The following is a 12,707-nucleotide window of genomic DNA, read 5'->3' on the forward strand; positions in this document are numbered from 1 at the left end:
TTACGTGCTGAATCTAGGTTAGAATCGCTCTACTCTTATCTAACTTGATACAGTACATATTATTTATACATGACGACCTCTGCTTCACTAGCTGCTTTCTCTCTCGATACATCAATAAGTGGGAATCACTGTGTCATTTGAGCTTTCACTTGTACTATGTGAGCATTCACTGTACCGTGAGAGCATTCACTGTGCATTGCTATCCTATTCCTTGACATGCTTTTAATTAACAGGTTCAATTTCCATTTTTTATAATTTATTTTGCTCAGTATAAAATATGTGGTTACGTTGAAAAGAATACGGGGCTGTGGAAGCAGCGATATAACTCACTGATGAGCAGCCAGGAGGCAGACTAAGTGATAAAGATAAGAGGAAGGTCCAGAGTTCACAAGCCATTTAAATATCCACTTATTTAACGAGCTTTAAAGTACAACAAGATCCTCTGTAACAATAATAACCTCTTATCACACCAGAGTTCGCAAACTGTTTAGTAAATATATGGAGGAAGTTATTGTGACTAAGTTTTGAGGTAAAGACCTTGCAAATGTGCTGTGACCCAATGGAATATAAATACATTTAGCACCTTCAGAGTACTTGGTCAGCAAAAGGAAAGTTTTATGAATTAATTATTTATGTAGGGATTTATGAGACAATTATAGGATGAATCTGCATTTTAAATTCTCAAAGGTTCAGAATTGTATGAGAAATGTTCAGACACAAGAGGCCCAGCCCACGACCGCAAGTTTTTTTTATAACAAACTTAGCCACAACAGTGTCATGATAGATGCCAGAAAGGATATCACATACGTTGTCAAACGAGGAATATTGACTGAATGACCAGCATGAAGCAGTTCTGACCTGGACCTCGACAAGCGGCGAGTCAAAGATATAACTCCCCGTGGTGATGTCCATCTAACTATCTCCCACTAGGTCGACAAAATCATCTCTAACCGGAGGTGATGATCCGTGAGTAAGACATCCTCAGCAGCATGTGTGTGATGCTGCTATGTAGTGACTTATATCGAACACGTAATTTGAGAGAGCCAAGTGGGTCTCCAGAGACTAGGATTGATCTGGGACACAGCATGGAGACCGGTAAGTGTTTAGAGCAGTGTTGAAGAATGTGAACATAATATATGAACACTAAGACTTGTCATCATTCTAGTAATCTGTGTTCCTATGCTAAGACAATGGCATTAAAGAGAGAATGAGGTGCATCAATACTGCGGATAAATTGCAAGTCATAATACTATATATGAAACACGGAAATACAGGTGTATATATATATATAGGTGCAGGTAAATGACTTATATTAACACATTTACATCACATACACACACACATGTAGGTGCTTCGTGGATTATGGTTCTACAGGTAGGCCACGATGGATGATGGGAGAACAGTTGTAAATTAAATGTTTCAGTTTTTCACCATGTCTCATTTACACCGCAATATCACCGTTGTAAAACTTGATTGAAGAGTCCTCCATACGGTCACAAAATGTCAAAATTCATTTATATCAAGTTCTATTTTCATCCAACGTTAATGAAACTTGTCTCACGAGCGCTTTTTTAAGCAAAAGTCCTTTTCTCGTAGGTCTTAGAGACAGAGCGACGTGTTTGTAGAAGACTTTTCAACGTTCTCAAACAGTACACTTCATAGAACTTCCCATAGACCAACTTTAAACTACTAAAGTACACCTTTTCAGTGGAGTTTTCAATGTTCTTTACTCAGTCCTCTCCCGAAAAACAACCTTAATAATTAGTAACAACTCTGTAAGGTGACTAGTTAAAGTTCAATATTTATATAAGAGTGGTCAGTCCCCTGTGAGGCGTTTCTGAATTCGTCTTTAGTATCCTGGACTTACAATATGTGTGAACTTTTTATTACCAAGTCTGAAATAAATCACAATCAATACAAAACGTAATGCACCATTTACGTACTACTGTATGTAATGTGAGTCGCTGCAGGTGGCGGCGCAGAAGACAGAGTACACAAAGCATGTTTTTATTTTCAATGTTTCTGCTACTCTTGCAACATACCGGTTCACATCCCATTTAGCTAAAGTTGGAGCAGAGTTCAAGGTGCCCACGCTGTTCAGTAAGTTGGGAGTAAATTTAATAGAAACCTGGATCATAAACCAATTCCAATTAAAGAAACTCGAGGATTATAAGCTTCCAGGAGATTCTCGAGCGCTCGCTCCATTCCCCTTCACTAACAGGCAAATTCCTCTTCGTCGTGACGGTGAGGGCGCGCCTTATAGTGTGTATAGTAGTCTGGTGGCACGCCATTTGGCCTCTTGGTGGGCTCCTCGTCGCGGTCCTCCCCAGAACGACACCGGCGGTACCAGATGAGAGCCACGACGACCCCCAGCAACAGTGCCGCCGCCACCGTCGCCCCCAGGATGAGACCAACACGTCCCCCAGAGGTCCCGGTAGCTGGAGATGCAGGTAAAGGGAGCGTCTGGCCGCGACTACACCGGGCGCCTTCTTCCTGCTAGGAAACGAGTCAGTGGGTGAGAGGCTTGTAAAATGCAAAAGTTTCCTAAAATTTCCTAAAATAGACGAATGCTGCTATTAGTATATATGATATTTATGTAACGAATGTGTGTCTGCTAGAAAAATAAGTAAATAAATATATGAACACATACAAAATCCTTATCAAAGAAACACGATTTTCTGTGTGTGTTTGTGTGTGTGTGTACAACATCTCACGGAGGCTTCAACAACTCACCTGCTGTTTACTGTAGTAGGCGTCGACGGTGTGCGCTCTGGCGGGTCCAAGGGACTTGGTAAGGCCGTGGACACACACTTGGTACTCCGTGCTGGGCTGGAGGTCCTGTAGGAGGAAAGTCCTGGAGGCCAGCCCTAGTGTAGGAGACGAGGTCACTGGACCTCTTGGTGTCCCTGGCGGTATTTCATCTTCTGTCATGGCTGCTGCGGCTGCTGCCAGTGTTTCTGCTCCGGCATGCTCTTCGTCTGCGTCAATAATCTGGTAGGTCACCTGGAGAGCGATGGGGGTGAGATAGAGCTTAACTAAATGCATGTTTAAATAATTTGATCTCTTTACTGTGAGAACTAATACACTCGTAACCTTTAATTCCTCTCATCTGTAAACAATGATCGAACCTTAAAAACTGTGAAGCTAATTGATGCATAGCCCAAGTAGCTGATCCTAATGCCCTACCTACTGACCCTGAATGCCCCACATATTGATCTTAAGGGCCTAAGACACTGACCTTGAAGCCATATACAGAGGAGGAGTTGGAAGCCTGCCACGACACCAGCAGCGACTGACTCTGGATGTCTTGAATCGCCAGACGAAGGATCACCGGCTGAGGGCAGAACGACGACGACGACATCAGCAGGAAGGACTGGCCCCGTAGTGTCTGGTGAAGGGAAGATAAACAAATTGATATGCTGATAGCATTCTTGGAGAGTGTACGTTTACTGTTGGTTAACACTTGGTATTTAAGCTTGCTTTGTGTATGGAGAGAGAGAGAGAGAGAGAGAGAGAGATAGAGAGAGAGAGAGAGAGAGAGAGAGAGAGAGAGAGAGAGAGAGAGAGAGAGAGAGAGAAAGAGAGATTAAATTAACAGAAAGTGCATTAAAACACCTACAAAAGTTGGTTCAAAACGCACAAGATCCAAAAAAGCTAACAGCACCTTGGTGAGATGCGAACTCAGTGACAGAACGGGTCACTGTTCAAGAAAAATTATAACGTAATCACTTGTGAGTTGCGTGTAAAGTATTTTTCAGTCGTAAACAGAGACTTTGACAGTTACATTAACGAGCATCTTACCAGTGTTTATGAGGACGGGTCGGAATACTAAATGAAGCTTCAGCTAAGGTCATACCTCGGGAAGGTCGCAGATGATGTCGTTTGGGTGGTAAACTTGACCCGGATGGTTCAATAGCCAGGTCCAGAGGTCCAGCGTCTCACAACTGCAGCTTACAGGGTTTCCTAAGGAGAGATTGAAGCATAGTTCATTATGAAAATCTTTGGAATAGAAAATTAATTATAGTATATTGCATGACAGTTGTACTATAAAGTAGCCACCTGGAACCAATTGCCGTTGAGAGAAGGAGGACTCATCTCAAAAAACTAAAATAATGAAATTATTACAGAAAGTTCACTCCCACTGAGGTAGATTGCCGCTCATTTCATTGAAATACAATGACTCACCATTGATTTAATTAACTTTATGGTAGACTTACCATTGAGGTAGAGAGACTCCAGCGTTCTCTCCACGGGCTCCAGGATAACTGGCCTAAGCATCTCGAGGTTGTTGTGGCTGAGGTCGAGGAATGAGAGTCGAGGAAGGTAATGAAGAGCTCGTGGATGGATAACTGTAACCCAGTTATCGCTCAGCACCAGTTGTTCTAGACCTTCCGTGTGCCGCAAAGTGGCCTCTTCCACCTCCGTCAGCATGTTTCCAGACACGTCCAGCACCTGGAGTGATGGACAGTGGCGGTGCAGTGGTGTGAGAGTGGTGGTTGTGGTGGTGGTGTGAGAGTGGTGATGGAGGTGAGACAGTGGTGGTGTTGTGGTATGACAGCGGTGATATAATGGGTTGACAATCTTACATTTGAATTTGCGTAAGTGTACAGTAATTAAAGATAGTGTACATTTGTACTACTGTGAATGAATAACTAATACATATTGGAAATTGAGAAGTCTAACTTCATTCTAAGACGGTTTTTAAAATATGTTATGATGCAATACCATCGAGAGACTGGAATTACATACCTTCAAATTCTTGGAGTCAGTAGGCAGCTGATCGAGCTTCTTGAGTCGGTTTCTCGTGAGGTTAAGGTGAGTTAGCTCCAGCATCCCTCGTAACCTTTCCCGGGGCAGAATCTCCATCAGGTTGAACCCCAAATTGAGTTTCGTCAGCTGAGAGAGGCTCTTAAAGGCTCCAGGAGACACCTTGCTTATGGCACCATGTTGAAGGTTGAGAGACCTGAGAGCCGGCATGTGTGAGAGTTCGAAGCTGGTCAATACAGTGAGGTTGGTGTGCGTCGCTTCCAGATGTTCTAGGTTGAGTAAGTTCACGCCCTGGGCCACGGCGGGACCCATTAGACGGTGGAGAGGATTTCCGGAGACGTTGAGGCTCTTCAGGCTTGTCATACCGTCAAAAAACATCGAATCAGGTAACTGTAGAAGGTGATTTTCGGCGAGGTTGAGACGTCGAAGCGACGAACTGAGAAAACTGCCAATAGGGATCTCGACAACCATGTTGTCAGATATGTCTAGAGCCTCAAGGTGTTGCAGCTGTGTCATCGTTGAGGGCTGAACCTCACTCATCAAGATATTTGAAGCATATAGCTCCCGAAGGTTCCTAAGTTGTCCTAAGTCAGGGCAAAGATCTCTTAAAGGATTGCCACTTATGGTGAGCTCCTCTAGCTTAGCTGTGACCCAGAGTGACCTACAACTGTTTAGTCCTAAGCTGTTTCCTCCCAAGTCAAGTTTTGTGAGATCATTTAGCCCCACGAAGGACGTGGGTTTGAGGTATGTGAGTCGGTTTTTACCGATGTTTAAGGTTCTTAGTGACATACTGGCATCAAAGAACTTCTCCGGAATATTTTCAATGTCACATGCACTCAGATCTAGAGTCTCGAGGTTTGGAAGAGCAGCAAGACTGTTGACATCCAGTACTTGGAAGCTATTACCACTCAGATCCAGATTCCTAAGCTGGGTGAGTTTGAGGAAGCCTTCGTGAAGCTTGTGAAGATCGTTATTCCTCAAGCTTAGGGTATCCAGGTACACAAGAGCCTCAAAAGATCCTTCCTCTATGTCTCTGATTCGTGCATTGTCGATGATGAGGCGTCGTATTGGGAGCTCCGTTTCAAAATGTTCCTTTTTTATTACTAATAATTCATTCCCTGATAGGTCAAGCAAATCTAAACTCGCCAAACTTTGGAATGCATTCGGGAGTATTTCTCTTATTTTGTTATTGTCTAGATAGAGATCACTTAACGACGTCAAGCCATTAAATATCCTCTCATTTACAGACTCCAAGAAGTTACGTGAGAGAAAGAGTTTTCGCAGATCTGTCATATTGATGAACACATTGTCTTCAATACTTGCTATCTTATTTTGCTCTAAATGAAGTTGCCTAAGTAAAGTAAGGTCGCTGAAAGCTCCCTTTACTAACACTGTAATATTATTACGATCCAGCCAGAGGAAGTCGAGCTGCCTCTGGCCACTGAGAGCTTCCTGGTGAAGACTGTTGAGGTTGTTGCCAGACACACGTAGATATCTGAGAGAGCTGACGTCGTGGCTGAAGGTGTCAGGAAGGGCCAAGACCTCATTGTCTTGGAGACTCAGGTGTTCAAGTTTCCGCAGACTGGAAAAGGCTCCAGTGGCTACAACCTCAATCTTGTTGTCGTGAAGGTGCAGCTCCCGGAGCTCCACCAAGCGGGAGAATAAACCTCTTTTAACCATTGTTATTCTGTTTTTCTGCAGGAAGAGCTTTGTGAGCTGGGTTGTATTTTTGAAGGTTATTTCACTCAGGTCGTTTATCCGGTTGTGGTCTAGTTTCAGAGTGAGAAGATTAACATTGGCCATTAAAAGCCGTGGGTAAATTTCTTGGATGTTGTTGTGGTTAAGGAGCAAGGTCTCTAGATGTATCATTTCCACAAACGTTTCTAACTCCACGAAGCGAATGGCATTATGCTCTAAGTTGAGAATTCTAATTTTTGAAGAATTTTTGAATGTTTGTTGTGTTACTTCCCGAATGTTGTTCCTAGAAAGCACCAGTTCATGGAGCTCTGGCAGGTTGCAAAAGAGGCCTTCATTTATAGTATGAATGTTGTTGCTACCGAGGTCGATAATTCGCATCTTTGGGGTGTAACTGAAAGTCTCTGGATCCAGCTCCCTGATGTTGTTGTGACCCAAAAACAGCGTTTCCAAAGCAGAATTTTCTTTGAAGGCATTTTTAGCCACACTGGAAATGGAATTCATGTAGAGAGACAGGGAGACTAGTCCAGGCACTCCAGCTAGGCTCTTGCTCTTGACCTTCCGGATTTCATTACTACTGAGATCAAAGTACTCAAGAGCTGAGAGAGGAAAGACTGGGTCAGTATCAAGTTCAGAGATGTGATTCCATGCGACCTCCAGTCTCTTCAGCGCCTTCATTTTCTGCATTGGGCGTACTGGCAATTCCTTTAGATTATTGCTAATGATATTAAGTTCTTGCAATGAATCTTCCAGACCATCGAATGCAAAATCAGATATCAAGCTGATCATATTTCCCTTCAGGCTTAACTTTTGTATCTTTACTTTTGCAAATCCAAAGCTTGGTAGCTCTGTGATGTTGTTAGATTCGAGATTTAGTTCTTGGAGTTTAGAAAGCTTGTAGAGTGCTTCCTGAGGAATCGCAGATAACTTGCAGTGCTGGATGGTCAGGCTTACCAGCGCTTCTTGTAGTCCACTTAAACTTCCGTCAGCCAAGCTCCTAAGGCTCGAATGAGAAATCTGAAGGTTAATCACTCCAGCACTCTTCTCAAAAACCCCTGTAGGGAGCGACGTTACGTTAGTGTCCAGGTCATATATATTGAGGGATTTTATCGGCTGCTGCAGTAGGCCCAGGACACCCGATAGTGTCTCCAGGGACACCATTGGGCACTCCATAGAGATACCATCTTCGTTGTTGTAGCAGGGACACCACGGGTTGTCCTCCCAACTAGGACACATTGAGGTCTCTATGATATCCTGAGCAATGGTGACCTGAGGCCACCATACCTGTGCCCAAACCACCCCCACCATCAACTTCGCCACCATCGGCACCATACCTCTATGTTTCATCATCATTTCACTAACATAGCCTGAAAGCAAACCAAAAACCAATTACTTATTGAAACATAAATACCACATAACTGCTAAAACGTACATAAAGGCATTTATGTTGCACTTACCACATCTCGTTTTCGTCTGCATGAAATGTGTTTTACAGGATGAGTAACGCTACTCAGTAAACTCCTTTGCCTTCTGCAGGGCCAAACTAAAAAAAATTCAATGCATCCTCAAGTTATGCGTGTATTTAACGTCTTTATTTTCTCAAAATATATATATATTACATTATATTAGAATTGGGTGTATAGATAGGAATTCACTAGTTTAAGTGTAAGCAAGTACATGCATTTTCAGTATATGTAGTGAAGTATTAAAAAAGGTGCAATTTGAACATAGAAAGTGAGCAAAGCACTGTTTAGAAAAAGTTGAAACGTCAGCAGTTGAGAGTCGCAGTCCGTCCTGATAAACATTTGTCAAATCCAGCCACTAACCCCTCACCCGAAGTTTATGAGCGAAAAATACTTTACACTCGATCGAGAATTGATTAAGATACAATGTTTTCTTTGCCATTGCATCACTCCCTTCCAGTGTTCGAATTGCATATTTCTAAATACTTCACACACGTATTGCAAATGCAAAACATTGTCAAAAGAACAAAAACACTTAACCTAGACGTAACTATACACACAATTATAATATACATTTAATAATATATATTCGAGAACAAAATGTTTGGTCACACAGAATGTTAATATTGAAAAACATGTCATGGGGTTCGGCTGCAGTTTGGACGAGAATAAAAATGAGTGCTGTGTCAGTCATATGATTTTTTTCCCATCATAAGCAAGGAAACGGAGCATTAGGCCAATGTTTATGAGGACGAGCTGTGTGAGAATATACTGCCTCGATACACCAATCATCTCCCATGATTGCGTGAAAGAAACGACAACAACTAGCAACGTCCTAGCAGGTTTTTTTTTCCACAGACCATCACCATAAATATTATTGAAATCCTCGTTAATTCAGCTGCCATCCCTTCCTTGTTTATGAATGAAAAACGCTTTTGGCGTGATTCACAAGTGATTACATTCGCGTCTCGCTCACATCCGAGTCTCAAACCGCTTCTCTCAAGAACTATTAATAAAAATAATTTCTAGCAGAATCCAAACACCTATGATAGCCCACCTATGACGAAACAATAAATAAAATTAATATATATACAATTAATTCACATTTCAGAATGTATGTGTTTTGGTTACTAGTTACGAAAGAAATCAGCATGAGTCTGCAGGCGAGGAGTCACAATAACGCGGCTAAAATATGTTGATCAAACCACACTAGAAAGTGAAGGGACGACGACGTTTCGGTCCGTCCTGGACCATTCTCAAGTTGATTCAGCATGAGTTTCTTGGGGCCAGCCGCATCATGAACAAGCATAGGCTGAGGATGCAGTTGTAGCACAGGATTGAGGTATTTAGAGAGGTACGATTCGAACAATTGTCGTCAGCAGTGTTCGAACATCATCAATTGTGAGTCGTGTGTAAAGCTTTTTCATTCATTGACCTGGGCTTGGCTGCTGGTTTAACGAATATTTGGCCTTTGCTGATAAAGTCAGCAGCTCGTCCTCATCAATATAGACTATATGCTCGGTAATCCAGCCGCTAAACTCCCTGTTTATTAATGAAAATTCTTTACACCCAACTCGCAAATGGTGACGTATGTTCTTTTCTCGAACACTGCTTCGTTCACGACCTCTGCTTGAATCGAAACCCAATAAATGCTTTACCATATACTACAAACACAAATAATCGCTAATAGAACTTAAACACCTAACTTAACCAAAGCCCAACTATACACAGACTTTTAATGTATAATATTATTAATCTATGTATGAGAACAAACCTATTTTTCTTACACAGTACTTTAAAATTTATGAATGCGTCTTAGGGGACGGCCGCCTCTCTAACGAGCCTGGCTTGAGGACAGGTTGGGATTGAGGATTGGTTGTTTCTCATTAAGTGGTTCAATCATTTCGTAAACATAAATCAATGCCCCAAGGGGCACACTAATCAAGGACAACGTGAATTTAACGCCCTCCTTGGGTCTTGTACCAATTGGAGAATCGAAGTTAGTTTCACTTGTTAAAATGCTTCAGCATGTACTATAAATACATTTAATTTATTACGTATCAAACTAAATTAACATAATCTAACATACAACAATAATAAACACTAATATTCCCGTTGAGTTAAGACAGTTTTTTTGTATATGATACATATTAAATATATCTAACCACAACACCATACTCCCTATCTCTCACTCGCTCGCTCTCACTCGCTCTCTCTCTCTCTCTCTCTCTCCACCCACTATTACACCCTACCACAACACCTGATACTAGTACAAGCTGAACGAGGTTCAGTAAGCTAGTTTTTCCTCGGCCTTGTAGCTCGCGTCGCGGCCGCCAGCTGGTGCTGTTGATCCATGAGGAAGGAAGCCACCTGGGGCCAAGTAGCTTCTTTAGACTGGGACGGAAATGGGGAGAGAGAGAGAGAGAGAGAGAGAGAGAGAGAGAGAGAGAGAGAGAGAGAGAGAGAGAGAGAGAGAGAGAGAGAGAGAGAGAGAGAGAGAACCATAACTTCAATGCATAGAAAGCGAACGCATTAAATTAAGTACAATAATGATGTCTATTTTCTGAGCTCATAAACTATTGGCAAAATAATAAAATATTCTTACAGTCGCTCTCTACTGCTCTCGCTTCTCATCCTCTTAAGAGACCCGGAAGAGTGGAATAGGGAAGAGGGGAATAGAGTAACGAGAAGAAATAAAAACGTGAAAAAGAGGAAGTGGGAGAAATTAGAATGTAAGCTCCCAGGTCTGAGAGGGGGAAGATCCCGGGCCTGAGAGAGGGAAGATCCCAGGTCTGAGAGGGAGAAGATCCCAGGTCTGAGAGGGGGAAAAAGAGCAGGGGTGGTTGTGGTCCGCATGGGGTGATGTATTTTGGTCGTCTTCCTACTCCCAACTCACCTACCAACAACCATTGCCTACCCACCAACCAGTCCCCCCCCCCCACCACCCACCTACCAGCAACCACTCCCGACCCCACCTACCAGCTACCCGTCTCCACCCATCTACCATTCATCACCCACCTACTGACAAGCACTCTCCTCTCACCCACCTACTACTCCACCCCCCCCCCCCCCCGTATTAACTACCACCCTTCACCCACTTACCATCAATATCAACATGGTTACATCAATTCTATACGTCTCTACCACCATGGTGACATCAACTGAGATAAACGATGAATAAAGCAATCAACACAATAACAGACCCTGAATGGTTAAAAAATCAACGAAACAAGCAAACAGCCATTGAGTTCAACGAGCTCTGAAACACGAAATAAACAAAATGAAACAAGCCGCTGCTAAACGGGCACAGAAAACACCCCAAACAAAGGGGAACCCGAACTCCATGACATTGTTTTTGTTTAAGCAAGAATAAACAACCAAGAACTACCGGAGAATGTCTATTCCTGAGTATTGTTTATCCTCGTTGTGTTGCGCTTGTCGCCGGCTTGGCCACAGTTCGAGACCCGCATAACGGAGCACGTTCCTACTAAGCCCTTTGTCATGGACGGGGTATTGTTTCTCACTTCAAGGTTCCACCATAGGGGAAAAAAAACTGTCGTTAGACCGGCGTACGCCCTTCGGTATCGTATATTAACCAAGGCATTGTTTCCTGGTTGTTGGTTGGGCGCGTGGACCCCCTTACACACATTCATTCAACCACAGATAGTTGATAATAATCTACACTTAATACCCTTCACCCATTCTGCGGCCGGGAAGTGGAAGGGGGAGAAGGGGAGGGGAGGGGAGGGGGAGGTGAAACACGTGTCTAGGGAGCTTGAGAACCATCTTGTGTTGTTTGGGTGTGATTGTTTGGACGCGCTGGAGAGTGTAAGCGCCAACAAACAACACACAACAGCAGTGCTTTGTCTGGCTTTGGTTCACAAGGTGGCGCGACCTGGCAGTTGCCAAGACTAACCTTCACGCCTCACTCATTATCCCCTCGCTTACCCATCTTTCCTCTCTACCTGTCTCCCTACCTCACACACTTCTTCACTCTCTTCCTATCTTCCTATCTCACATATCTTCCCTCCCTATCTCCCAGTCTCACTCAGTCTTCCCTCACTTTCTACGTCCTACGCTGCTCATCAATCTTACCTCCCTATTCCCTTGCCTCACTCATCTTACCCATGCTCCCTATGTCTCTACATCCTACATGCCACACACTCCTTCCCTCTACTACTTACTCACGTATGTGAGTCGGGCATGGATCAGCCGGGCTGTGGTGGGTATGTGGCCCTGCGGGCCGCTCCAAGCAACAGCCTGGTGGACCAAACTCTCACAAGTCGAGCCTGGCCTCGGCCCGGGCTTGGGGAGTAGAAGAACTCCCAGAACCCCATCAACAAGGTATCAACCAGGTATGTACTCCCCCTTCCCATACCCAGCATGTAGTCACCTACTCCACTCTTCTCAACTTCTGCCTTTTAATCCAATTCCCACATCACACACACTCAGGTTCCCTATTTTTCAACCTGTCTTCCAAACCTCCCTACCATCTCTCCAAGCTGCTCCTCTCAGGCACTTGTTGGTCCCTCCAGCTTTTTCTCTCCTCCCCCCTCTCCCCGCATCCCTACTTCACCCCTCACCATACTTTCCCTCACCATGTGAATTGTGGTGAGGGCTGACGTTACTCCTCACCACATGGCTATCGTCTCATTTCCTCTCGGAAAAGATTTTTAAAACTATTCGTAAAATTCCGCAGGAGTCTTGAAATGACCGACAACAGAATCTCCACCGATAAACGTGTCAAGGTAGATTAGAGTGAGAGTGAGAGAGAGAGAGAGA

General features: G+C 43.6%; 1 protein-coding gene across 3 annotated transcripts in view; it reads right to left on the minus strand.

Moving 5' to 3' along the window:
• Positions 1-573: 573 nt before the first annotated feature.
• The window catches only part of LOC123769021 (protein artichoke), a 22,601-nt gene continuing 10,467 nt past the window's right edge, over positions 574-12,707 (minus strand). For 2 of the 3 annotated variants that reach the window (XM_045759970.2, XM_045759969.2), the window contains exons 2-7: positions 4,750-7,829; positions 4,218-4,452; positions 3,857-3,963; positions 3,239-3,388; positions 2,734-3,003; positions 574-2,496 (exon numbers count right to left, since the gene is read on the minus strand). In XM_045759970.2, coding sequence (XP_045615926.2) covers positions 2,215-2,496; positions 2,734-3,003; positions 3,239-3,388; positions 3,857-3,963; positions 4,218-4,452; positions 4,750-7,815 — 4,110 coding nt within the window. In that variant the 5' untranslated portion in view covers positions 7,816-7,829 and the 3' untranslated portion in view covers positions 574-2,214. The remainder of the gene's footprint in view (positions 2,497-2,733; positions 3,004-3,238; positions 3,389-3,856; positions 3,964-4,217; positions 4,453-4,749; positions 7,830-12,707) is intronic. The other variant, XM_045759971.2, reaches the window with a different exon arrangement.

This window comes from Procambarus clarkii, chromosome 64 (assembly GCF_040958095.1).
Source record: "Procambarus clarkii isolate CNS0578487 chromosome 64, FALCON_Pclarkii_2.0, whole genome shotgun sequence".
In the NCBI taxonomy this organism is placed as follows: domain Eukaryota; kingdom Metazoa; phylum Arthropoda; class Malacostraca; order Decapoda; family Cambaridae; genus Procambarus; species Procambarus clarkii.